General features: G+C 51.3%; 12 protein-coding genes across 12 annotated transcripts; 7 read left to right on the top strand and 5 right to left on the bottom strand.

Moving 5' to 3' along the window:
* Positions 1-621: 621 nt before the first annotated feature.
* DSM5745_10541 (mitochondrial 54S ribosomal protein bL19m) lies at positions 622-1,433 on the bottom strand (the record flags this gene model as incomplete). The annotated part of the gene is made up of 3 exons (XM_026752557.1): positions 622-727; positions 803-1,184; positions 1,247-1,433. The coding sequence occupies 3 exons, from the start codon at positions 1,431-1,433 to the stop codon at positions 622-624; spliced, it is 675 nt and encodes a 224-aa protein (XP_026599000.1).
* Positions 1,434-1,699: 266 nt separating this feature from the next.
* Positions 1,700-2,856, top strand: DSM5745_10540 (uncharacterized protein; the record flags this gene model as incomplete). The annotated part of the gene is made up of 2 exons (XM_026752556.1): positions 1,700-1,796; positions 1,865-2,856. The coding sequence occupies 2 exons, from the start codon at positions 1,700-1,702 to the stop codon at positions 2,854-2,856; spliced, it is 1,089 nt and encodes a 362-aa protein (XP_026598999.1).
* Positions 2,857-3,092: 236 nt separating this feature from the next.
* Positions 3,093-4,948, bottom strand: DSM5745_10539 (uncharacterized protein; the record flags this gene model as incomplete). Its single annotated transcript, XM_026752555.1, has 4 exons — positions 3,093-3,188; positions 3,253-3,915; positions 3,978-4,351; positions 4,408-4,948. The coding sequence occupies 4 exons, from the start codon at positions 4,946-4,948 to the stop codon at positions 3,093-3,095; spliced, it is 1,674 nt and encodes a 557-aa protein (XP_026598998.1).
* A 726-nt stretch (positions 4,949-5,674) lies between these two features.
* Positions 5,675-6,331, top strand: DSM5745_10538 (uncharacterized protein; the record flags this gene model as incomplete). Its single annotated transcript, XM_026752554.1, has 1 exon — positions 5,675-6,331. The coding sequence occupies one exon, from the start codon at positions 5,675-5,677 to the stop codon at positions 6,329-6,331; it is 657 nt and encodes a 218-aa protein (XP_026598997.1).
* Positions 6,332-6,788: 457 nt separating this feature from the next.
* On the top strand, positions 6,789-9,833 carry DSM5745_10537 (Hid1 family protein; the record flags this gene model as incomplete). Its single annotated transcript, XM_026752553.1, has 8 exons — positions 6,789-6,884; positions 6,948-7,569; positions 7,617-7,714; positions 7,768-8,010; positions 8,062-8,415; positions 8,468-8,711; positions 8,762-9,267; positions 9,321-9,833. 8 exons carry the CDS (start codon positions 6,789-6,791, stop codon positions 9,831-9,833), a joined length of 2,676 nt encoding a protein of 891 aa, XP_026598996.1.
* A 414-nt stretch (positions 9,834-10,247) lies between these two features.
* DSM5745_10536 (uncharacterized protein) lies at positions 10,248-11,468 on the top strand (the record flags this gene model as incomplete). Its single annotated transcript, XM_026752552.1, has 6 exons — positions 10,248-10,409; positions 10,485-10,504; positions 10,555-10,586; positions 10,642-10,703; positions 10,750-10,874; positions 10,922-11,468. 6 exons carry the CDS (start codon positions 10,248-10,250, stop codon positions 11,466-11,468), a joined length of 948 nt encoding a protein of 315 aa, XP_026598995.1.
* Positions 11,469-11,769: 301 nt separating this feature from the next.
* DSM5745_10535 (H3 histone acetyltransferase RTT109) lies at positions 11,770-13,353 on the top strand (the record flags this gene model as incomplete). Its single annotated transcript, XM_026752551.1, has 1 exon — positions 11,770-13,353. One exon carries the CDS (start codon positions 11,770-11,772, stop codon positions 13,351-13,353), a length of 1,584 nt encoding a protein of 527 aa, XP_026598994.1.
* A 570-nt stretch (positions 13,354-13,923) lies between these two features.
* DSM5745_10534 (putative ceramide glucosyltransferase) lies at positions 13,924-15,673 on the top strand (the record flags this gene model as incomplete). The annotated part of the gene is made up of 2 exons (XM_026752550.1): positions 13,924-14,069; positions 14,125-15,673. 2 exons carry the CDS (start codon positions 13,924-13,926, stop codon positions 15,671-15,673), a joined length of 1,695 nt encoding a protein of 564 aa, XP_026598993.1.
* Positions 15,674-15,813: 140 nt separating this feature from the next.
* DSM5745_10533 (uncharacterized protein) lies at positions 15,814-16,531 on the bottom strand (the record flags this gene model as incomplete). The annotated part of the gene is made up of 2 exons (XM_026752549.1): positions 15,814-16,253; positions 16,312-16,531. The coding sequence occupies 2 exons, from the start codon at positions 16,529-16,531 to the stop codon at positions 15,814-15,816; spliced, it is 660 nt and encodes a 219-aa protein (XP_026598992.1).
* Positions 16,532-17,585: 1,054 nt separating this feature from the next.
* On the top strand, positions 17,586-18,446 carry DSM5745_10532 (WW domain-containing protein; the record flags this gene model as incomplete). The annotated part of the gene is made up of 1 exon (XM_026752548.1): positions 17,586-18,446. One exon carries the CDS (start codon positions 17,586-17,588, stop codon positions 18,444-18,446), a length of 861 nt encoding a protein of 286 aa, XP_026598991.1.
* A 197-nt stretch (positions 18,447-18,643) lies between these two features.
* Positions 18,644-19,087, bottom strand: DSM5745_10531 (uncharacterized protein; the record flags this gene model as incomplete). The annotated part of the gene is made up of 1 exon (XM_026752547.1): positions 18,644-19,087. One exon carries the CDS (start codon positions 19,085-19,087, stop codon positions 18,644-18,646), a length of 444 nt encoding a protein of 147 aa, XP_026598990.1.
* A 2,600-nt stretch (positions 19,088-21,687) lies between these two features.
* Positions 21,688-23,037, bottom strand: DSM5745_10530 (uncharacterized protein; the record flags this gene model as incomplete). Its single annotated transcript, XM_026752546.1, has 1 exon — positions 21,688-23,037. The coding sequence occupies one exon, from the start codon at positions 23,035-23,037 to the stop codon at positions 21,688-21,690; it is 1,350 nt and encodes a 449-aa protein (XP_026598989.1).
* Between the last annotated feature and the right edge of the window lie 777 nt (positions 23,038-23,814).

The raw sequence follows: 23,814 nt of genomic DNA, 5'->3' as shown, positions 1-23,814 counted from the left end.
TCCTGTAGCTGACCAAGGCATGGCGCGGCCATAGTGGATTGGCGCCGAGAGCATCGGTTAGCTGGAGACCCCGCTTTGTGATTATCGAGCAGTCATGATGTTCGAGACATCATTCAAAACCGACTGACAAGCCTATACAATCATAGTAATCTGTTAGAAATGGAAAGACATGTGGATAGTGTCATGTTGACAGGAACAGTCAATGCGCACGGAAAGCTGCTCCCCGAGCCTCGTTCCGAAGCGCAATGTATGTGCTCACATGCAGGAAAAGAGCCAGGGACTCGCGACAGTCAAAGCGCCGAAAAAGCAACCTGGATTGTGCATTAAACCTACAGAAAGAATTGGTCCACATACCGCAATTCGTAAGTCTTTCGTCAGGACGCCTCGACCTCGATGCTTGAAACTTGTGCCAGATATGAAGTGTGCATACGCTCTATTCTTGCCATAAATCTCTTGACAATTGCCCCGAGACACTCGCAGTTAAGGGTTGCAATTTCCGGCCGTGCAGGAACAGCAGTCTCACAAAAGGTACCGACAAGATGTCATCATATTCGAAGGTTCGATTTACATAGGCTGGTAGTAATACAAGGGCAATTCAACAAGTCAAATAGTAGATGCGAATCACCGCCTCTTTCCGTAGGAGGTTCTCTGTCCTGTGACCGCGGACTTCTGGCGGAGGTAGTTCGAAACGATGTTCTCGACGCTGCGCATATCGTGCCTGGGTTGTCTAGAAGAGAGTGTCAGTCTATCCTCGAGAGAGAGGCCTTAAAGGCCTGCCAGTCCTGGTTCGATCAATACGCACCTCATGTAGTACAACCTCGCTCTCCTCTTCCTCTTCTCTGCCCTCTGGACGATCTCGACACTCTCGACATTCGGACTGAACACCTTGACCGACATTTCAACACCAACCCTCGTGAGCTCATTCCGCAGCAGACACGAGGTGTCGACCCCCTGGAGTTTAATACTCAAGCAAACACCAGAGAATGGATCGCCGTTCTTGAACGTCACTCGCACGATATCGCCGACTTTCACACTTCGACGGCTCCTTCGGTAGTCGAAAAGCGCTTTGCGTTCGCCCGTCGGATCAAGAACTGCCAACTGAGACTCCCTCACTGCCGCAATAGGATCCTTGCACGCGTCGCGAGCCGATGGAGGAGGTGGATGGACCTTGATCTTCTTAGGCGCTGCAATAATCGTTAGCCAATTGGAAATAGCCCAGGCTGACAATGCAGTGATCTGTCCATACCGTGTGGGTGGTATCGAACGGGTATTTGGTTGAGGAATTGCTTCGGCAGCTTTGCAGGGAAAGGCACTGCCGCTGGCTTCGGAGTGTATGTCGTAGAGATTGTTCGGACCTGAAAAGCAGATTGCTGAGGCTTTGCCGATAACCTCAAGCAGCCCAGCTGCCGGGTCAATTGTGAGAAGCTTGCCATGCTGCAGTTCGCGGATGATGTTGGAAGATCCCCGTAGTCGGCGAGAACAATTATCTCCAGGCGGAGCCGATTTTCTGCCAAGGTTCCACTGCCATTGGTCAACGACCGGCCAGGAACTTTTCTGCTGCCAACATCTCCGAGTCGTCGCTGCGGCACTCTTATTGCGAACACCTATGAGACGAAAAAACACTTAAGTCTACAGCCGTATAGCTCATCTCAGGGCTACTGCTTTCTAATCTCGCTACGGTCACATTCGGCGAACCACAATGGCGCTTAACACCACGGCCAGGGTCCTGCGACAGGCCCCGAGCACCCTCCAGCAGTCCATCAACCTGAACCAAAAACGCAGCTGGTCAGCAAGAAGTAAGGAAGTTCTCGCTTAGAAACACTCTCCTGTCTACAGAGAATATGGTGGTTGACTTTCCAAACAGCAATCCCTTCGCTAACCCCGACACAATCCCCGGAACTCGACCAGCTCCTCAACCGTTTCCGCGACGAGCTATTCATCCCCCATTCCCTAAAGGTCCAACAGCGAAATCTCATATATCGTCCTAGATTAGCCAGCAAGCTAACCGGACACCCGATCGTTGTGCCAATCGGCCCGAAGGAAGAGCCGTATCAACTCCGCCCAATCGACATATGGAAAGTCCCAGGAAAAAAGGACAGCCTCCGCGTAATCGCACTCATGCATGAGACGAAGGACTGGTCCAATCTGGTCAATTTTCTTCGCGGACTTCACAAGGCGGGTTTAAGTTTTCAACCTAGGCACTGGGAGTGGCTTGTTCGGAAAGCCGGAGGCTCAAACGGGCTGGGCGCCCTCGTAATGGCCGCGCAGCAGTCACATACTACTGGTTTTACGCTGAACAACGTTTCTCTCGTTGAGCGGCTGTTCTTTGAACTCCACCTGGCCGGCCAGCGGATCGAATTTACGGGCGAGGGCATCGCGAAAATTTACGGTCTCGCAAATTCATTTACCCTTTTGATGCATAACCCGCACCATGCTGTTTCTGATCTGGACAATGACCCCAAGAGGAGTACACTTGTTATTGGTACCTTATTAGAGCTAAGTGCTGCTCGCGCTCTGAGTGACTATGGTAGCAATGTCGACAAGGTCGAGTACGAAGCTGTCGAGAAGAAGGTCGAGTACCAAGCACGGCGTCTTCTCGCCAGCCTGAAGAGACAGAACCTCAGCCAAGTAGGCGAGGATTGGGTGTCCAATGACAAGCTACTTCAACGGCTCGTGCCATGTTACAATGGATTGAAGCTTGCTCTGCAAGTAGATGTCATCGCGCGCAACAAACAATTCGCGGCAGCGTTGAAGACGCGGACGAATGAGCTCGGAATGTTCATTGGAGACTTGAAGAAGGGGGTGCATAGACCTACAATCGGCCTGGTGCAGGCTCAACTGCTGCATCAGAACTGAGCTCAGGTTCTCATCACTGGTTATGATTGTACATTATACATTATTCTCTGAGCAATCCTTATTCAGCTTTACTTGTATTTGCGAAGAATTTTGTTTGATTCGTTGGCGCTTCAACATGGAAAGTACGCTAGATGCTGATTATCATCGCATATATAGACAATGGAGTCATGTCAAGGGAATAATGCCGAAATGAGTAATCCAGACCTTCAAGTGAAAGATTCATCGCTGATACATATTCACAAACACAGATCGAAAGTATTGTCGTCCCGAATGCGAGCTTGTACGGGCAAGGTTGTCTTGCCAGAGATTACAGAGGGTCCAGAGACCGTAAGCTGGCAAGCAGTCAGTGACGGTTTAATATTGGCTGCTGATGGAAAAGGCGGGAATTATACTTACGTGTCCTTGCTCGGTATCTCCAGATACACCGCTGAGAAGAACCTCGACGGTGCTCAACGGAGCCCCGAAATGGCTGGGCCCGTCGAAGCGGCGGTAGTCGAAAACATTGGTCTGTGAAATAGCACCAGCAACTCCAGGCCCCGTAAGAGCATAAACCACGCGGGCCCCAGTGAGGACCCTAAGATCAGTCAGTTGCTCGTGGTCGAGACGGGCGTCGGCAGCGTCATCAATACGATGAGCAACGCAAAGAAGGCGGAGCCTATCAAGAGAAAGCTCTGCCGTGGGTCCAACAGTGGCCAGTCGGCTGAAGAATCCTTGAGATGGCATATTTCCAGCATCAAGTGACCGCACCTGGAACCAACGGGCCAAAGAGGAAAGAAGACCGGAGTGCGGTTTCATGAACTTGGCGTGGTACTCAGATATCGTGCGAGAGGACGCGATGATGACAGTGGGAGACACTCCAACGGTAGCAAGAGCAAAGTCGACATTTTCTCCGGCAACAGAGTTCAAGGCCACGGAAGCGTTGGTGAAAAGGGCAGCAAAGATTTGGCAGAGAGGATACAACCGCGAGAGTGAGTCAATGGAGAGAACCAGGTCGTCACTGTCGAACCGTTGGGTACGGGGCAAAGAATAAATCAAGCCGGATATGCCTGCAACAAGGTTCTGATAGAACGAAGAATATCAGCGCTGGTTGACAATTACACAACCGCAGGGACTAAATTTACCTCTGGGCCATATTCAACAAATTCGCCCGACCACAAGGTGGACAAGGTGGGAGTTTTGGAGGTAGGGTCCCATTCGGGCACCTCCAGTCCAGCCAACTCTTTCTTCTCGTCCACAAGTTCATGCCAAACAGCGACATCTAGGTGGTCTTCGACTTCCTTGGGCACATCATTCCAATCCATATGTCGACTTCCTATTTTCGCAACCCAGATCACATGGGAAAGTTGCTGGTTATCCTTGGCTATCAAAGTGAGATCAAGGGCGCCCGCCTCTGCGATCAACGAGTCTGCCCGGGCCTTCTGCAATAGCCCGGAAAGTTCCTCCGCAGGAAGGTTGTGAGGGATGATGACGACTTTGAATCCATAGAAAGCTCCAGCTATTGACTTGTCAGCGGCGGCCGAACAACAGTGGCTACACTTTGATAATACTAACCGAAGATTGAGGCCAAGAGCTCAACCGAATCAGTTAGACAGACCGCGACGACTTCCGCGTTGCCCGAATGTAAACGCTTTCCAATTACATTGATCTCGGCCGTGATTTGGTCCAAAGAGTGTTCCACAGCTTGTTTCCCGAGCACTGTATAAATCTTGCTCTGCTTTCCGGAGACGGCGCCATTATTGTCAGTCTTTCCGCGAACTGCGGCCTTCCAGACATCACGCAGATCACCATTTCGTCCACTTGTCCACTTTGGCGCATCAGGATCTTTCACATTCAGGCCAGATCTGAGCGGGAATCCGTGCGGGGTCTCCAGACTCCTATGCGCAGCAGACTCACCAGGCTGTTGTACGGGAAAGGCAGTCGATTGACGGGCGAGCAAAAAAGGATGAATCTCCGGATCTTTGGATGTAACGAACGAGAAGACGGCGAAGGCGACAATAGCACCGGCAATCAAGCTAGTGTAGAGATTCCAGTCAGATAACACATCATTGAGCAAGCCGTCCAGCTTCTCAATCAAGGAGCCTTCTGATGCCATCTTGAGCAGATCAACCCCACACTTGGTTATTTCACTGCGAGAGCATCAATGCCCACTTTGCTCATCAATCGACTATAGTTATAGCTGAAGTGTTGGTTCTTGGATGACGTGAGATGGTTGAACGTCCGCCAAGTGGGGTCAGCGCGCTAAGACCGGACGGGAGACAGAGAGCATATCTCCTGATTAAGTAAGGTCGCGTATAGGCCTGTCCTTGACTCCTTGGTTGCCAGAGAAGGTGGCACTGTAACAAACACAAACCACAGCCAGAGTGAACAAAGAGGTGCACCATGATTGTGATCTAGGCCTTGTTTATAAATGGAACAATAACTCAAGTGATTCTCTGCCACTCAGTCAGGTAAGTCCAGTTGATTTCCTTGTTGCTTTTTTCTCGTCCAGGTAAGCCAACCACCCCCCGACTTTCTTGACTAACGCTTACTTCCAGCAGCTTTCTTCTTGTAAACTTCAATGGCGTCTCTTCTTCTTCCGTCGACACCCAAACCGATCTCTACTCCTACCCCTGCCTCCGAGAAATCGCAGACTCCTGGGAAATGGCGCCATCCACAATTGGATGAGATTGTGCGGCGACAGCACGCGGGGACTTTCGGGGACCAGAATGTGAGGAGGCTTGTATGGAATGGCTCTGCTCTATTCGCAACGTGGGCTTTTGGGGGTACCTTCAGATCCTAGTAGGTGATATCGGTCGAATGGCTTCCTCAATGAGCTGACATGGTCTACCACAGCTCTCAGTGGATCGAGAAAACAATTGAAATTCCCATGCACTCCGACCTGTCGCTCCTTATCATTCAATTTGTCTTTATGTTCAACATACTGGTTGCGTTATATCCCCTTTTTCGACCGAAAGATGAGATGCCCGACATTCCTCTTACCCCGACACAGCGGGCCCTTCTCGGGCTCAATCCCTCGACGACCTCGTCGCCTACCCCGGCGACGTCTTATGCAACCCCGCCAAAATACAGAGTGTCTGGATCAAGGACAGTTAGTCCAGCTAGTTTCTCCGGATCGCCGTTGTCCGCGAGTGCGAGCGCCTCGAGCCTCCGATTTTCGTCTAGCGCACCATTTTCCGCGTCTACCAGCCCATTACTCTACAAAAAGGTGCCAAATGGAGGCAGAGAGAACGTACGCAGACCTAGTTTTGGGTCGTCTTCGCCTTTGCGGACCTCGTCTTTCAAGGAGTCGATTGCTTTGCCAGCCACTCCTTCGCCGGCCGGGGCTTCGCCTTTGCGGGCCTCACCTTTCAAGGAGTCGATTGCTTTGCCAGCCACGCCTTCGCCGGCCGGGGGAAAGCGGGGAAGCTTGGGGGTGAGCAACAAGTGGCTATATGAGCGGAGCAGGCGTTCATCGATCAGCAGTGGTAGTTATTGAGGATCAGATTTCTATGCGCAAATGATGGCTGTTTTAGTTTGAGGTGTTTCGGTTTGGTTTTTGACTTCCACATGCGCGGCGCATGCAGCATTGCTGGTTTTTATTTTGCGGTTCCATTCTATATTTCATAGAAACTATACATTAAATGACCTTGTTTGTCAGAAAGCGAATTCATCATAAAATTTCTGTGTTTATAGTGACGTTATCGGCATTCTCTCATTAGTGGGGAGCCGCCCCGGATACAAGGTACACATCTCCAGCTTCGCAAAGTTCCCGCATTCCAAGAAAGCCAACATCACAACTACACTTATCCGGCGCGGCATCGAATTCAACGAGTCCATTCTTTGTGCCGCTCGCCTTTATAACTCTCTTGCACCCGAATACACGAATACTTGGGCTCGATAATTCATTTCCCGCATGAGGTCAAGGGCCCTCTGAGCGTCATCGGTGGATCAAGATGGGAGCCTCGGAGTCGAAGTTAGTCTTCAAGCAGGGCATCTTTCGCTTATCGGAGGAGAAGGAGATCCCTGCAGACGATCCATACTGGGCGAGGGTAACTATTGATCTTCCCGATTTCCGCGACTCAATGCCTGGATTGCTGACGAACGGGGTGTAGTTCTGGGAGCTCCCTGAATCCACGGAGGACGTCTTCAGCCTGTTCACACCAGCAGATATACGAAGGACACGCGATCGTGCACTAGGAAATTTCGAAACATTATTACTATCTGTAACCTCTCGTCTTACGGCTTTGAAAAACCATCCTTCCTTTCCCGACCCAGACCTCGCTCCCGACCGCGATGCGCTGAACTGTGTTCGGATCCTCACCCGCCTCCTCCCGTATGTTTATGAGGCGGAACACTTGGAAGAATGGGAAGAGAAGTTCTTTTGGACAAGGCGGAAGAAGAAGACCAGGGAGGCCCAGCTGGCTTCAGATGTGCTGTTCGATGAAGCGCAGGCGGAGGAAGAGCGAGATCAAGCATCCCCCCGTGCCACCGACTATGAAGACGTGAAGCCTTTAGCTGAGGAGTTGATTGACACGCTCATGGATATGTTATTCTACACGGACTTCACCATCCCGAAGCTGCCCTCGGCAAAGTCCAAGGTTTCGTACTCCATCTGGCAGAGTGGTGTTGGCTGCAATACTTCGATGGGCTCAACCAGGGAATTAGAGGACAACCGTTGCGAAGTCCTTCGATTGCTGCTCACTCTCACGGGAAAGGCGATGTACATGTCTTCGAGTAAGTTGACTTCTCTACTTTCTTCGGCTGAGGCTTACTTCTGTCAGGCTTGTTACCTGTTCAAGGTGTCAGAGCCATTACATACATCACAACTTGTCAAGAGAAACAAGCAGTACTAACATTGCTATGCTCTCTTCTGAATACAGTAAGCTCTAGTATGACACTAGCATCTTTGTGGCGACTGACGTTTGTCGGCAGGCGATCAAATACAACCCTGCTTCGTGGAGAGTGCCCTATGACCACGTCGTATGGAAGGACCCGAGGCAAATCTTGGTAATATACTGTCTCCAGTTCCTTCTTGTGCTACTTCTATACCCCGTTCCAGAGGATGGCCGTGGGAATCCGCCCAAGAACTATTATCGCCACTACTTTGGCCGCCTGCATCGACCGCAGGATTTCCAGTTCCTGGTTGACGGCATGACAAGGATCCTGAACCAGCCGGTAAGTCTCTCTATTATATATGCCATGAACTTAATTCACGTGTTCTGTTAGATGCAAGCGACGACAGCCTATCTCCCAGGCAGTCAAAAATCGGTAAAATGGGCACCGGAGATGCTGGTCCTCTTTTGGGAAGCTCTGCAATGCAACAAGCGTTTCCGGTCATTCATCATCGACTCAAACCGGTCTCACGACTTTATCATTCTCTGTATATTCTATAGCATCACGTACAAGTCCGATCCTGCAAAGCAAGGCGTCGTCCGGATGTGTATATTCATCCTGCAAACTATGAGCGTCGAGCCTACTTTTGGGAAGAGTTTGAACAAAAGATTCGAAGCGCAAGAAACGCTGCCACAGTCTATCCGAATTCCTGGCTTCAAAGGCTCGTATGCTGATTTCCTTCTCATAGTAAGTTCAGACCGTCATTGCTCGTCGCTGTCTCATTAGCTAACCTTCATAGTCAATTCATACATTGATAACTACCAGCAAGGGCAATCTGACGGCAGTTTACCCGGCGCTTCTTGCCGTTATCAATAATATAGCCCCTTATGTCGAACACCTGACGGCGGAAACATGCTCTAAAGTCTTACAATTGTTCACATCCATGTCTGCTCCCAGTTTCCTGCTGGCCAACGAGTCGAATCATGCTCTACTTGCTTCGGTACTCGAATCCATCAACGCGATCCTTGAACACAGGTTCACGAGTATGTGATCATCTGTATCCTTCTGCAATCAGCCAACTAACGATATCTAGAAAATCCCTTCCTGGTGTATGCGATTTTGAAATACAGAAGACGATTTGAAGCAGTTCGGGAGTTTACTCTTGAAAGTGGTCAGCAGGAGATCGAGCGACAAAATCAGCGAAGAAAATCTGAAAACCGGGATTCTATAGCCAGTCCTGTTCTTTCAGCTTCCGATGAGGATCCTCGCCTTTCCGAGGGCACCAGGTCACCTCTAGGCCGCATCCCAGAGGAGAATAACCCTTTTGCGATTGGTGGAGATGACTCGGAAGATGAGGGCGAAGGGCAGGACACGCCAGCGCGGGATTCCGCCTCCGTGCAAACATCACGTAGGCAGTCAATTTCATCTGCGGTAGATGAAAGTGTCCCATTACAGCTGCGAGGGATGTCAGAGAAGGCTCGAGGCAAGATGCCGGCCGGACAACCATCTTTCTCCAGGCAAAACAGTATGACAAGTCAAATTAGCATGTCGGCTGTCTTCCCTTCATCCTCGGGCGGATTTACGCCCACCACGGCTTGGGTAAGTACAGGTGTACTTTATCACAGACGTGTCATATTTGCTGATAGTCTTAGCTTGAATCTTGGTTACCGGAACTTCCCCTACACACAATCCTTACGATCATCTCAGCCATCATGCCGAGTGTTCCGGAAACCGTGTTTCAATCTTCCAGTACCGAGTCTCGTACACTGATCGGGAACCTGCCGACTTTTGCAGAAGATCCGATGATCCAGAGCATCATCGCCGAGCCTGCTCCTCCGCGTGTCCATTCATTCGAGTGGTCAGCCCTTTCCATGGGTTGGTACGAGTCACTGTTATGGGGATTCATTTTCTCCGCCGAGATGGTTGTCGGTTCCGCATCTGGTGCTACACCCGGCACGGTTGGTGTCTGGAATGGAACCTCGATCAAGCTATTCAAAGTGCAGGAGGCGGCCGCACAGGGCCCTACACTGCTAGCACCTAAGGGCGCTGTGGATGCGGTGGGAAGTAACCTAGTGCAGCGGATTGGGAACCTTGGGCTGCGACGGAGTAGCACGCAGACTGAGTCCCAAAGCAACTCAGGGCCTCCGTCAGTTCGCGAGGTCTGATAGAGCCATGATTATGTTCAGTTATCCTTTTTAGATACCTTAGGTAGCTTGTGTCTTCAATGAAGTCTATATTGAGTGGGACCATGAGTGCACTTCGACGGCCACGACCTAAACTTTCGCGTATCGAACCGAGGGCAAGAAACTTGGAGGCGGTATCTATCAACTGGCGTGTTCCATACCAAGCCTCAAGGCAATAATATTCAGAGGTGCAGGTGGGCAAATGCTTGCTTCTTTCTGGTTGCTGACAATGGATGCCAAGTCCACGGGGAGATGGGCCATCTCCAGCCAATCGATTTCCCATGCTCTCAACCCCCAGCAAACATAAAGCCGAAGGAGCTCATTCAGCTTTCTCCTTGATCACGGAACTCAATCTGACATTCGACCTCCCTTGGAGCGTGTCATTGGTTTCAGAAGATGGTTCTATCTCGGTCATTACTTGCCGCGGCCTCCGCGCTGTTCCTCGCGTTCCCGACCGAGGCCGTCGAGGGAGCCTCAGAGCTGCAGAGTGTTCTGAAGAACACCCACGGGAGCCCAGATTATAAGTATCCCACTGACTTCACTAGGGGAATTCTACCTGTCAGTTCCCCTGATTGGAAAAGCTTATTGAACCACCGGGATTGTACCGCTAACCCAACATCCCCCTTTCTATAGATCCCGGTTCACTCCCACAAGTGAGTCCATCTGTAACATTGGCGTGCCGCTGGTACCTAACTGTCTTTAGCGATTACTGGAGAGATGTTCCGTTCTACACGGGTATTTACTAGTGTTCTAGTCTCCATGAAGCGATGCTGACGGAGTACACCACCAGCTCTCTCGCTTGGTTGCATCTCGGTTGAAGCAGATGTGTGGCTGTATAACGGCACTCTCCATGTAAGTCCTACCCTAGAACCGCATGAAGCATGTATTGATTGAATAGGTCGGCCACGACGAGTCATCATTGACTGACGAGCGCACGTTCGAGTCGCTCTACATCAACCCAATTCTCGACGTCCTCGAGCGTCAAAACCCCAAGAGCAAATTCTTGACGGCCCCAACGAACAAGTACGTGCTATTGAGACTATTTTTCAATGCTCTCTAACTTTTACAAGCGGTGTCTTCGATGCCTCTACTGGCCAAACACTCTACCTCTGGGTTGACTCCAAGACATCCGGCCCTGAAACCTTTGAGGCTGTCATTGCCGCTCTAGAGCCTCTGCGCAAGAAGGGCTACTTGACGACCGTCAAGAACAACGAGACTCTCACCGAAGGTCCGGTCACTGTGATTGGGACCGGCAATACACCCTACGACATGGTTGGACCTGTCGCAGACCGCGACTACTTCTACGACGGGCCCCTTGCTTCTCTTAACGAGACTGGGCACGGCATCACGTCCCTCATCTCACCGATTGCATCGACAAATTTCGGCGCTGCAGTCGGTGATCTAACTCTGGGCGTCGACAGTGTTCTGAGCGACGAGCAGCTTGACACTATCCGATCACAGGTCTCCGTCGCAAACGATTTGGGCATTAAGGCCAGATATTGGGGTGCTCCCTCGTGGCCGATCAGAGCTCGCAACCTTCTCTGGACGACACTTATCAACGAGGGTGTTGGACTGCTAAATGCCGATGATTTGGCGGCTGCTGCTGGATACTTCTAGAATTTCGCCATATAGTGTATTATTAGACGAATACTAATGCCTGCTTGCCATGTCAAATAAGTCCTAGCAGAATCAGGGCCTAGAGACTTTCCTGGAATGTGAATTAAAGAGCCTAGACATGAGCAAGGAAGAACTGCGCGAATTCACCAAAAGCTGAAGCACGTGATCTCCTGTCAAAAGGAACACTTTGATGGGGAAGGGAGGCAACTCAAGGAGAGAATGGAAGTAAAAACACTAAATCACTAAAATCACGCACGACCATCGTCCCTTTTTGATTGAGTCCTTCTGGGCTCAGGCGGCGATGTCCAAGGTCGATGTTGCTCTGGGAGATCTCTTAGCCAAGGTGCTCCCGACCGATGTAAAGGTCACCATCCGCCATATCTCATCCACGCCCTCGACAACAACCGCTCTCTTCGCTCCTTCTCCAGGCGAAGAACCAGAGCCTACTTACTGCGAGAACCATTTCCTTTCTGCATCTGTTATTCCAGGAGAAAAGGGTGATGGCGCGGAGATAATCGTGTTTGGCATTGAGGTGTTAGTCTACACTACGGCACATCTGACCACCATTTTTGTGTCCAAAGCGGATTCCACCGGGCACCTGCATCTACTCAAAGCCGGACCAAAGAGCTCAATTCTTAGAAGAGTCACCAATACTTTTCTCTCATTCCTCGTACAGACCCACCAACGGCCTGGCGTTCGACTGGTTGTGTCTCTCTTCGCCCGGTCTCAGAACCAGTACTTGTTCCCTGGGAGCATCGAGAACGCCGAAAAGCATGTCCTCGACGATCGCGGGCTGATCAAATGGTGGTGCCGCGCCCTCGATCCAATTCTCCGCGAGTATGAGCCCGAATCTGCCTCGCAGGAGCAAGACAAGAAACACGAAGAATCAGCCCGAAGCTCAGCCACAGCGTACCTCATCGTGCCTGGCTGCGACAAGTTTGAGACCAGAGGGTTCTTCCCTAGTAGCGCCAGATCAGACGATAAGGATAAGCCTCGATGGCTGAATGCTTATCCTCTGCGCCAACTGTGCAGTAAACCGGATGCTCCGCCGCGCTCTCTGGTCCCTCGGTTCCCTGATGACCCGAAGACGCGCTTTTTGATTGACCTTGATGATGAACTTCCAGCGCCCGCAGATGATGAGACCTCGAGCGGTCATTGGAGAAGTGTGAAGTCTTTGGATCAGTTTTGGGAAATGATGTCTTTCCGTCAAGAGTGTTCTGCGGGAAGATTGGTTGGGTTTTTGTGGCTTGTTATCAATCCTCCTGGAGTTGTGAACTCGAATCCGATGCTTAGTACAACCGGACTTTTGGGGGTCAAGGACATCACTGCTACAGTTAAAGATGCCGCAAAAGCAGAGACTGTGCTACCTACTTCTGATGCCACGGCCAGATCAGATCAGATGCAGGTTTCAGTGATTTCCGAAAAAAGCAAGGAAGATGCTTCAATTCCCCAGACAAGCGATCAGACGAAGCCTCAGCAAGCGAACGATGGAAGTGCATTCCACTGGCCACAGGCAGCGCGAGGACATGCGGTATTGGACGAGGAGGACTATAAGAAGGCAATCAACTTCCTTCTCGAGCAAGACTTTTACAACGAGGAGGTCTCGTTTGCCAGCACGAAGGCATTCAACGACAAGGTCGCCGCTCTTGCCGACGAGCTTTGGATCGGCCAGCATGTCGTGGGAAAGAATGCCTACGAAGAGACTACAGTCTCGTCGCAACTGTCTGAAGTGCCTGCTACGATGCTCTTGGTCCGGAAACGTAAGAAAGATGAAGGCGCAGCGTCAGACCAGGCTCCGAGTGGATTTACAGAGTCTGCTGCTGCGCAGGACTCTGGTGTGAATGTTCTCCAGGGCAGTTTGATTCGGAAGAAGAAGAAAACCTAACATTCTCCTCCTATGATGATGATGACGAATTCCAATGTACAATATCAGGCCAAATCTACACGCTAATACCATGAAATTCTCGAACTGGAATATATTTCGTATTCGCATCTTAACAAAGACATCAACAGTCCCGTCTCAATCCTAACTCCCTTTCTAAGAATCTTGAGTCTCTTCAAATCAATGAATAAACATATTTATTCCAGACATCAGACGACTAAGCCTTGCTGCCTTGCCTCACCTTGCTAGTAGTACGGAGTAGTATGACTTCCGAGCGGGTCCGCGACTCCAAAACAGATCCTCATATTTGTGGCTGACGCAGATTCCAAACATGATCCGTTGTATCCGACTGGATCCTCGATCTGTGCTGCCTGTGCTCGGTGTGTCGGCATTATTCCGATCTGCTGCATGTTGCACTGAAAACAGGGCAATAATAATAATAATAAAACTGCGGAGCTGAAGCTGGCCTGACCTGACCGCGTCTTCTTCTCTTCCCATCTCTTCTTGTTCCCCTCCACTCCACGCCCGCATCCACGTCCGCCATAGAATGTCCTACTCTTGTCGCGTACGCCTATGATAACGCTTCAGTCGATTTCGGACGCCTTCGATTTGGCATCAGCCCGTCATGGCGCATTCCAGTGGTCGGTCGCGCTGGGGTGGATAGGTCTGGTCTGGTACTCTACGGTGACGACTGTTTGTGCTTTGGGTTACTACAAATTGTAGATTGCCTTGACTCTGTATTTCCTGCGATCTGTACTAATCTACTTGTTCCAGATGGAAGCACTACCTCCGACGCCCTCAGGAATCCTACTCCGCCACGGCTCCGGACGCTCCTCATGTCACCGTCATTCGACCGGTCAAAGGCCTCGAGCCGCACCTGTACGACTGCCTAGCCTCGACCTTCCGGCAAGAATACCCCCGCGGCAAACTTACCGTGTGTCTTTGTGTGTCCTTCCGAAGCGATCCTGCCTACGCGACGCTGGAGAAACTGGTCGCCGATTTCCCGCATGTCGATGCGCGTGTTTACGTGGAGGAAGAGGATCCGCTCCTACAGCCCGATCATGAACCCGCGTACGAGCTTGGGCCAAACCCGAAGATCCGGAATATGAGTCGCGCGTATAGAGAGGCGAAGGGTGATATCGTCTGGATTGCGGACTGTAATGTCTGGGTTGGAAAGGGTGTTTGCGGGCGCATGGTCGACGAGCTGTGCGGTCTTGGTGCGGAATCCAGCAAAGAGAATAAATTCGTGCACCATCTGCCTGTTGCTGTGGACGTGACGGGTACTGCTAGCTTGGAGGAGCAGCGTGCGCTCGAAACGAACGGCACTGTCAAAAACGATGGCGGGCAGAGCCCTCGCACGTCTGGTGTTTCGGCTATGGGAGGTGGCCGGCTGGAAGAACTGTTTCTCTCGTCCTCGCATGCCAAGATGTATACCGCCATCAACACCGTGCTCATCGCGCCATGCATCGTGGGCAAGTCGAATATGTTCCGGCGCTCTCACCTCGACTACCTTACTACCCCAGCCCCAACTGCCAGCCGCAAGTTCAACCCCGGAATCGACTATTTCTCAGACAATATTTGCGAGGACCATCTGATCGGGGATCTGCTCTGGAAGAACAAGGTCCGCGAGGAGAAAGAGCACGGCAAACGCCTGGGCAAACATGCGCTGGTCTATGGAGACCTCGCATTCCAGCCCATTGCAAACATGAGCGTGCGATCTTATATAGCGCGCCGGGTACGGTGGCTGCGTGTCCGAAAATTCATCGTCATGCTCGCGACCCTCGTCGAACCTGGCACAGAGTCAATACTGTGTTCTCTTTTCGGGGCCTTCGGTGTCACCACCTCATTGGCGCAGTACCTCCAGAACGAAGCGCTGGCCACTTGGACAGCCTTTCTCACTTTCTTTAGTGTCAGCATTCTAACCTGGAGTCTAATCGATTGGACTGTCTATATCATGCTTCACTCCGGCAAGACTGTCGAACGGGACGTAAACACCCCAGCATTTGCGCTTCCGCCCCGCGGCATAACTAGGCGCCGCTTCCAACATTGGCTTTCTGCTTGGCTGGGAAGGGAGACACTTGCCTTTCCTATCTGGTTCTGGGCTATTTGGGGCGGTATGACTGTGACCTGGCGGGATCGTCAGTTCAGGATTGGGCTTGATACGAAGGCGCATGAGGTTGGGAGTGGCATCCGGGTGAAACCATCACAATTGGAGGGATCTGATTCAGGCGAGAATGAGGGTGCACCACTTGTATTGGCCGCCAATGGTAAACCGAGACGCAACCGGCGGAGAAGTACACGAACAAAAAGGAGTAGAGGATAAAAGCTTAGGGTTAACGAGGCATGAATTCATTGAAGTCTATAGATAGTATATACGAAGCGAAACTTTTCACATAACAGAAAGAATCAAAAAACATAACACATTCCATCTCAACCCGCCTCACCAGTTCTCATTACACCACATCAAGACTGCTCACTGCTGCCCCCAGCTTCCGCACCCTGAGGCTCCCCATGCTCCAACAACCACTCAACAACCTGCCTCCCCTTCGTAAGCGGAACCTGCGGCGCATCCCCCTCACCCCCAACCTCAACCTCCATCTCCTCATCACCATCCTCATCCTTAGTCTCATTAGGGTTCGGCGTCTGCGTCGCCTCCTGCGCCTTCCAGTCCGCCCGTTCGGCCAAGAACACGGCGTCCAGGCCGGCCTCGTTCTTGATGGACATGTCGGCACCAGCGCCAACGAGCACCTTCACGCATTCTAGGTGCGTGTTTAGCGTTGCCCAGTGCAGCGGCGTGTTGCCCGAGTGGTTGCGGTGGTTTACGACTGCTTTGAGCTCGGCTTCCGTGAGCTTGTTCTCTGTTGGGCCTGTTGAGAGGACGGTTGTGAGGTTTGAGAGGATTTCTACGCGCTTGTTAGTACGCAATACCCCATGATAGTGGATGATAGGAGCGGGGCGTACCGAGATTCCCGTTCGCTGCAGGGTAGTGCAAGAGACAGCACCCGCTGCCGCCCTCCTCTTCAGGCGCGGAGTCGATGGCAGACGCGATGATCACGGAGTGCGGCGCGGAGTACTTCTGGGATAGAGTGTTGAGGTCCTCTTCCAGAGCGGCTGAGTCTCCGGCGCGCACGGAGTAGATCAGGTCATCGACCTCGTCGGGGGTTAAGGTGATCAGAGGCATTTTGAGTCTCCTTCTTGGTGCTTGGAGCTTTGGTTGATTGATGTTGCGCCTTTTGTGATGGCCAGATCAAATTATGCACTTGGTGGTGATAGACCAAGTCGGAGATATAATTTTGAGCCTGAGACTTGGCTTCAATGTATCTGTGAGATGGTTAGCCGGATTTGATTTGCTGGCGGTATTGTGAGTTTTTTCAATGGTGGGAGGTTTCATAGGCACCCTCAGTAGCAGCAGCTCCGATTCCAAGCCATCTGTAAGGCTGATGAGAGTGGAGGTTTAGTGGGAGCTGGTGAAGGTGATACTATAGACAGAGCATGGCTAGTAGCTCCATTCCCATATGGGAGGGCTGGCACCATACAGATAGAGCATATGTACCTGTCCTGGTGCGCTATAGAGGAGGATGTGCCTCCAAAGAGATGTCCCATGACCACCACCACATAGACTCGTGGACACCGAGAAACGCAGGTTTTACAAGGAGAACGGCAAAGGCTTGCTTACCTCTTTCTTTTCCAATTACACCGTGGTGCTGCCTTCGCGCTCGTCCAATATCAAATTTTGATCTTGAGAACTTTGTAAAGTCATGTGAGCTTCAAGGAAATTGACCAATGGCGGGGCATAGACGGGGAACTAGCAAATTTTGCTTATTTATTGTAAAATGAGCACAAGTACCATGAGCTGTCAGTGTGGCCGAGTGGTTAAGGCGGTAGATTCGAATTACCTCTTCCAGAGGATCGATTATCTACTGGGTTCGCCCGCGCCAGTTCGAATCTGGTCGCTGACGTTGTCTTTTTTTCTTTTTGGGCTTTACATACGCTCTCCGCCTCATCTTATCCTACTACCGCACGGTATCATCTGGCTCTGTAAGACCCTTTTTTTGTACTTTTCGAAAACCAGTACTACTAGTATTCTGCTAATATAGATTGTGCGCATTATGCGCAAAATTAGTCATCAGCCGCATTGCTGACCCGCGGAACAACGTTCCTCCCATCGAGTCTTCCGTATGCATCATGAACTTCGAGTTTCATACTACCAGCTGCCACAACACCGCGTAAGCACAATGTCTGCGAGCCATGCGAAGGACGCCCCAGCAGGCGCATCAGGATCCACATCACCGCCACCAGAAAGTACTAGCCAAAGCAGGGACCATGACCCGGCAGTGACGACAGAGACTGAAAACAAGGCACCCACAGAGGAACATAGCCCAGAAGACCAGGACAGCAGCAGAGACGACACACCACAACAAGAGGAGGAAAAAGAGGAGGGCGAAACAAAAGATTCAGATGCGCCACCATTACCGGACGAAGTACCCCCGCCGCTCCCCAACGAAGCTCCGCCGGGCGACGACGACGGCTGGGAGCCCGTTTGGGATCCCAATGCGCAAGCATTCTACTTCTACAACCGGTACTCGGGCCTCTCACAATGGGAGAATCCTAGGGTGCCGCAAGCAGCCACCGCCGCTGCCGCTGCCGCAGAGCCTCCCGCACCAGGCACAGAGGTACCAGCTCCGGTCGAGAAAGCCACGGCTCCGCTGGGCGGGTACAACCCTGCCATTCACGGCGATTATGACCCGACGGCTCCTTATGCGCAACACTATGAGCGTCAGGAGGAAGAACACCAGGGCGTGCCGGGGATGGGTGCGGTGAATGCTGCCGGCTACGATGCCGTTGGATCGTTCAATCGATTCACGGGTCGATGGCAGGCGGAGTCACAAAATCCGGAGTACCACAATGATGAGAACAAGTCGCGGCGACAGATGAATGCGTACTTTGATGTCGATGCTGCGGCGAACTCGCATGATGGGCGGAGTTTACGGGCTGAGCGCAGCGCGAAGAAACTGAGCAAGAAGGAGCTCAAGGCGTTCAAGGACAAGCGGCGGGAGAAGAAGGAGGAGAAGAGGAGGGCGTGGCTGCGCGATTGACCTTCTCTTCATAACTCTTCGTATCTTCTTCTGTTCCATTTTTGTTTATCCATTGTGATACCTACTGGGTTAGACCTCGAAAGGTTGGCGTTTGACTGACTGCACTGCATCACGGCTTGGCTTGGCATATCATATCCTCATTACTGCATTATAGAAGCGATGGCTCACGCCTCCTGTATTTTACCACCACCACTGAATCAAAAGATCTCATCATTGTTCATCCCGTCCCCAGCTTCCTTCAAAACACCCCTCTCCCGCAACAAAGCCACCGCATCCGCCGCCCACTCCTGGCACCGTCTAAGCTTCTCCTTCGGAAACAATCTCTTTGCCCCCTGGAACTGCTTCTTCGGCACCTCGATCTCTTCACAGATACTCAGGACCCTTCCAGCCTCGTAGTCCTGAACACTGACACTCCCGATGCGCGTCTTGGATAGGAACACCGGCTCGTCCTCGGGCTTGATGCAGAACCGGTGGTTGAATGTCATGCCCTCTTGGATGTTGCCGATCACGTGGAAGCGGTGCCCTGTTAGGGGTCCTTCTTCGGCCGTTTCGAGGAAGATGTAGTGGTGATCTTGGGGGCCGAGTGAGGTTTCGGCGATTAGGTAGGCGGCGTATGTTGGGTTGGATGGAGGCGAGGACATGGTTGTGTTGTGGATTGTTTGGGTGACTGGGTCTTGTTAGTCTGAGTTTATAGGTGCCGTGGGGATGGAAAGTATATGACTGACCTTATGCTGAAGAAGAGACTAAAATATTGCCTGGGTCGTTTGTTTAGATGGGGGCATAAGATGATGATAAGGAGAGTGGTGTTGCTCTTGGTTAGAAAGGCAGTCACTGGGGCTGAAATATATAGTTCGACCTGAGTCAACAAGGAACTGTTTACCTGACGCGTGGCTTAATCAAAAGCAATGGAAACATAAAAAAAGAAAAGGGAAAATGATGTACAGTAGGAATAAGTACAACAAAGGCACCAGGAGCCTAGTAATTGCTTCCAATCTAGGCTGCATACCTTACATCGAGCTGATCCTTCCCTGCTCTGTCTGCCTACTGAACCATCTCTCGCCAAGACACTTCAGTCCGGCTCAACTTCTCATCATAACCTGAACATCTTCCTACTCCTTCTTTGACCTTATCTAGACTAGATCATATGTAGATCACTTCCACGGCAGCCTGGAGGTGCAAAACAAACTGCTGCGCACACCGTGGACGACCAGTGAGAAGCTGATGGCGTCGCCACGACCACCCACAAACACAGTCTACTTCGATGACGGCCACAGAACCGTGAAAACAAGAAAAGAATAACTCACAGTTACTTTCGAGGGTTATTGCATTCAACCGTTCTCATCATCGATGTACTTACACCTCAAAGCTATATGTGGCGGCCGGATGTGTTCAGTGACACTCACGGCGCGGTGTGAACAATTGCGAAACAAATAGGAGCAGGTATGGGAAATTGATTGACAGAAGGAAAGAACTTGGAATGTCAGACAAGTTACTCCGTTCTAAGGCCTGATACTGGAGTCTGGACGCCGAATCACCTGACGGTTGAAACCGAGTGGGAAGCAATGGGCATGGGTAACGAGGTATCCAAGCTCTGCTTCAGTTCTGCGGAACCTGCCTGATCTACGCCCAGAAGTGGCGCCGACTATTACGATTGAGGACTATGCGCCAGGGCTTTCCGAGGCGACCTCCAGTCTCCGGACTCCCGCCTCCTAACTTATGTTAGCACTTTGTATCATGCATGTCCAGATAACTCGGGGCTTTCAAGGCTAAGCACGCACTCACTACAAAGCCACTTACCCGGAGCTGGCATCACTGAAACAGATACAGGCTTTATCCGGAAACGGAGTAGACTCGCGAAGCTGCGGAGAGTCAAAGATTGGGTGCGATGTCATTGCTAGCTTGCATGACGACTTACGTTCACGGCAAACTATGTCCGTGACATTCGATCCTATGACGCCCAGCAGCAAAAGAAGGACGAGCAGATGTGGGGCTAGGTCGCGCTATGCATCATTATACTAGATTTGTTAACAATGCTGGGGTTTTCGACACTAGGAGGATGAGCTTGAAAACGGATTATGAGCCGCATAAAGCCGAATCAAGAAGGGGGCTGAGGTTGTGAGCTGCAAGCCGTAACTCAAGTTCTGTTGTATGTTGACTATACACAGGTTGCCGAGCGTGGTACAGAGGTCAGAAACAGCCACCAACATAGGGCGACTCCCTGAAAGGGCCGAACTTTATATGTGGTTCCAGAGTGAACATTGTCAGGGGGTAGCTTCGCCACACTTCCTCCTCGAGACCTTGACCATGAACTGAGCTCCGTTTTCGAAACACCAGATGATCGACAGCAAACAAGGTTGGTGTGTCTATGATCGTCATCTGGATGTGCAGTGAGCATGCTGAAGGTTTGATTCCCTGTTTGGGAAATTACCTCGTGCATCCCTTGCGGCCTCAAGGTACAGGAGATTAAAAGTACTCTGTGCCACCCATTCACATTTGTCTGAGCTTAACTCTTGCAGCTGAGCTAGATTACCCTTTGCAGCGAAAGCATGCAATAGCAGAGCTAAGCGCTGAAGTGACTGCGAAGCTCCGGCGAATGTGAATTGACTACCCCCTAGCACGAGATGCTGCGGAGTATTCTGTTAGGGATGCACACGACGCTGCAATTGTCATGTAATCTCGTCGTTACTATGGCTCATTGCAGCAGCAGATGCCATGGGTTGACAGTGGACGGTTGACACTGTAGAATGGCAAAGAATAGCTGGGACGCAGCGTATTTGCCAGCGGTGCCGTTTGCATAAAGATCTACAGAACAGACAGTGACTACTCCGTAGGTAAGCAGCGGAATTGAAGTCCGAGTGACCGTCAGGCAGGCTTTTGACTGCCTAGCACTCCACATATCAACCTAGGTCATCCAAATTAAATCATCATTATTATTATTATTATTACATGGCTAACAGCTCTACACCACCTAGGTTCATATGATGCACCATCACAACCCCAGAACCCGTCGTTCCATGCCCATCACAATGACTGTATACGTACACCCCGGTCGAAACAATATACAAACAGAAGAACCACCACAGAAACACCGTCACCACACCAACTAACTCCAAGTCACACCTTAAACCCTAAACCCTGATGGAACAAACGAAACACAACCCCCCATCCCCAGTTGCACCTTGAACCCCGAATCCAAGTCCAGAGTGAAGTCCAACGCCCGCTCAAACTCCATACGCCATACCTAGCAAAAAAGAGAATCGACGTTTGCTGTTGTCGATATCGATACCGTGCTTGTGCTTTCACTGTTCCCAACAGAGCACCGGGAAAGAAATGCCAGAGGCGGGAAGAGGATCGTGCCCATGCGGCGCTCTTTCTTCGTTGCCGTTGTTGCTCCTGGGGCCTCTGCCTCTGTCTCACTTTGAGCCTCAGCTTCACACTTCCCGTCTCCGTCTCCGTCAAGGGGTTGCCGAGACGATTTCTCCTCCTCCGCGTGAAATGGCGAGGCAGATATCGACGTCTCGACTGTCGCCGGAGACGCGGAGAAAGATAGTGATAAGGCGGACATGGACATTGGTCTTCGTCGCTCGACATTCTGAAGACGGATGCTTCCCTGAGACCCAGCTCCGCATTTATCACCACTACCAGGGACGTTCTGCTTGTCCACATCTTGCGTCCGGTATTGCTGGTGATGGCTGCCGCTCCCCCAGAGAGGCGGCATGGGAAACCGAAAGTGCAGATTCGAGAAGGAAAGGTTCAATCCTGGTCCGGACATTGTTGGTCCAGAAGAGGAAGACAAAGACAAAGACGACGAAGACAGATTGAACAGCTCGATCATGGACTTTCGCCGGGACGTCGTGCGCTTGTGCTGTTTTTCTTTCCCTTTTTCGTTCTCATCTTGCTCTCGCTGCTGCTGGGCGAGGTACTCGTCCTCCTCTTCCTCGGGGATCGTCTCCTCGATGCAAGAGAGGCGTGGTCTCGTTCTCATCTCGCGGCTCTTTCTCGATGAACTTGTACTCTGAGTCTGCACGGGAAGAGGCGGGAGTGGTCTTGATGCCCGCGCGATCTTGTCCATGTCGATGTCTGCGTCTTCGATGTCCTCGTCGCAGTTATGCTCGTACCCGCCGAACCCACACTCGCATCCATAGTCTGAGACGGATACGTCTGTGTCGGCGGATGTGATGGAGTGGGAGTCGTAGTCTGAGGAGGAGTCGGGGTCGACGATGCGGATGGAGGTCGTTGTGGTGGTTGTTTGCGTTATGGAGATTGTGTTTGTGTTTGTGTTGGCTGTTGTGATGGTAGGATGGGGGCTCGGCCTGGACTGCTTTTCGGTGTCTGTGTATGCTGGAGGGGCGGTGCATGTGCATGTACATGCTGTGCTGGGATGGATGCAATCGGAATCCCTGTTGCTGCTGCTTGTCGAGGTAGATGAGGTAGGGTTAGGGCTTCGTCGGCGGCGATACCAGGTCTTGGTCTTGGTCTTGCGGGCCTGGATGCAAGACAGGAGAAGGGATGAGAAAGATGGAAGTGGAAGACAAGATAGTGAATCAGGCTGTGAGTCTGATGAAGATGAAGAAGGACTACGTGAAGCCATTGCTTCCATGTTTTGGAGTGCTAATGCACTGAGGATGGCAGGGAAATTAGGTCCAACGGCGAGATTGTATGTCTTATATAGACTCCAAGCCTTGGTTAATGGGACCCAGGGCCTCATTTGCTTTGCCTTTGGTGGCTACATGATGCATTGCATTGCAGATACTACGCAGTAGAAGCAAATATTATCAAGTAACTCTAACGATGCTGAGATAGAGACTCGTCGAACCTCCACTGTAGTTCATGTATATAAATTTCTGCTTCTACTTAAACAAGCAGCGTACGTTGATGAAACCGACGTCGAACTGTTGTTTGTTATTATTGATGGTCTCAGCAGTCTTGACAGTGTCTCTGCGTCTGTCATTAACATCGGCACGAATCTATGCAAGGGCTGCGTTGGTCGAGGAGAAGGTTACTCGTGCCTGCAAGGAACCCACTTAGGGTTATACTCATAGCCATAACAATCGTGCCCACCTAGTAGGGGCCATACAGAGGATAAATGGTATCAATATGGTTGCTATAAAGCGAACAAAATGCGTTTGAAGACTATAGACACTCAGGGTTATACCAAACATCAACCCAGCCTTTCCCCTATCTATCTATACAGCAAATGTACCGCAGTCTCATGCAGGTACAGACCGTCTCATCCCTTGTGTCCAGAAGATTAAGCCCGTCGTCGCAAGGGACGATGCCCCCAGCAAGGCAAACCAAACCTAATGACACATAATATTGCATCAAGCGTAGTAGCTCTAGCTCTAGCTCTAGGTCTACAGACCCAAAC

This window comes from Aspergillus mulundensis (genome assembly GCF_003369625.1).
Source record: "Aspergillus mulundensis strain DSM 5745 chromosome Unknown scaffold_15, whole genome shotgun sequence".
Classification (NCBI taxonomy): Eukaryota; Fungi; Ascomycota; class Eurotiomycetes; order Eurotiales; family Aspergillaceae; genus Aspergillus; species Aspergillus mulundensis.
Note: the sequence above shows the minus strand (reverse complement) of the source record. Positions and strands in the feature narration are given on the sequence as shown.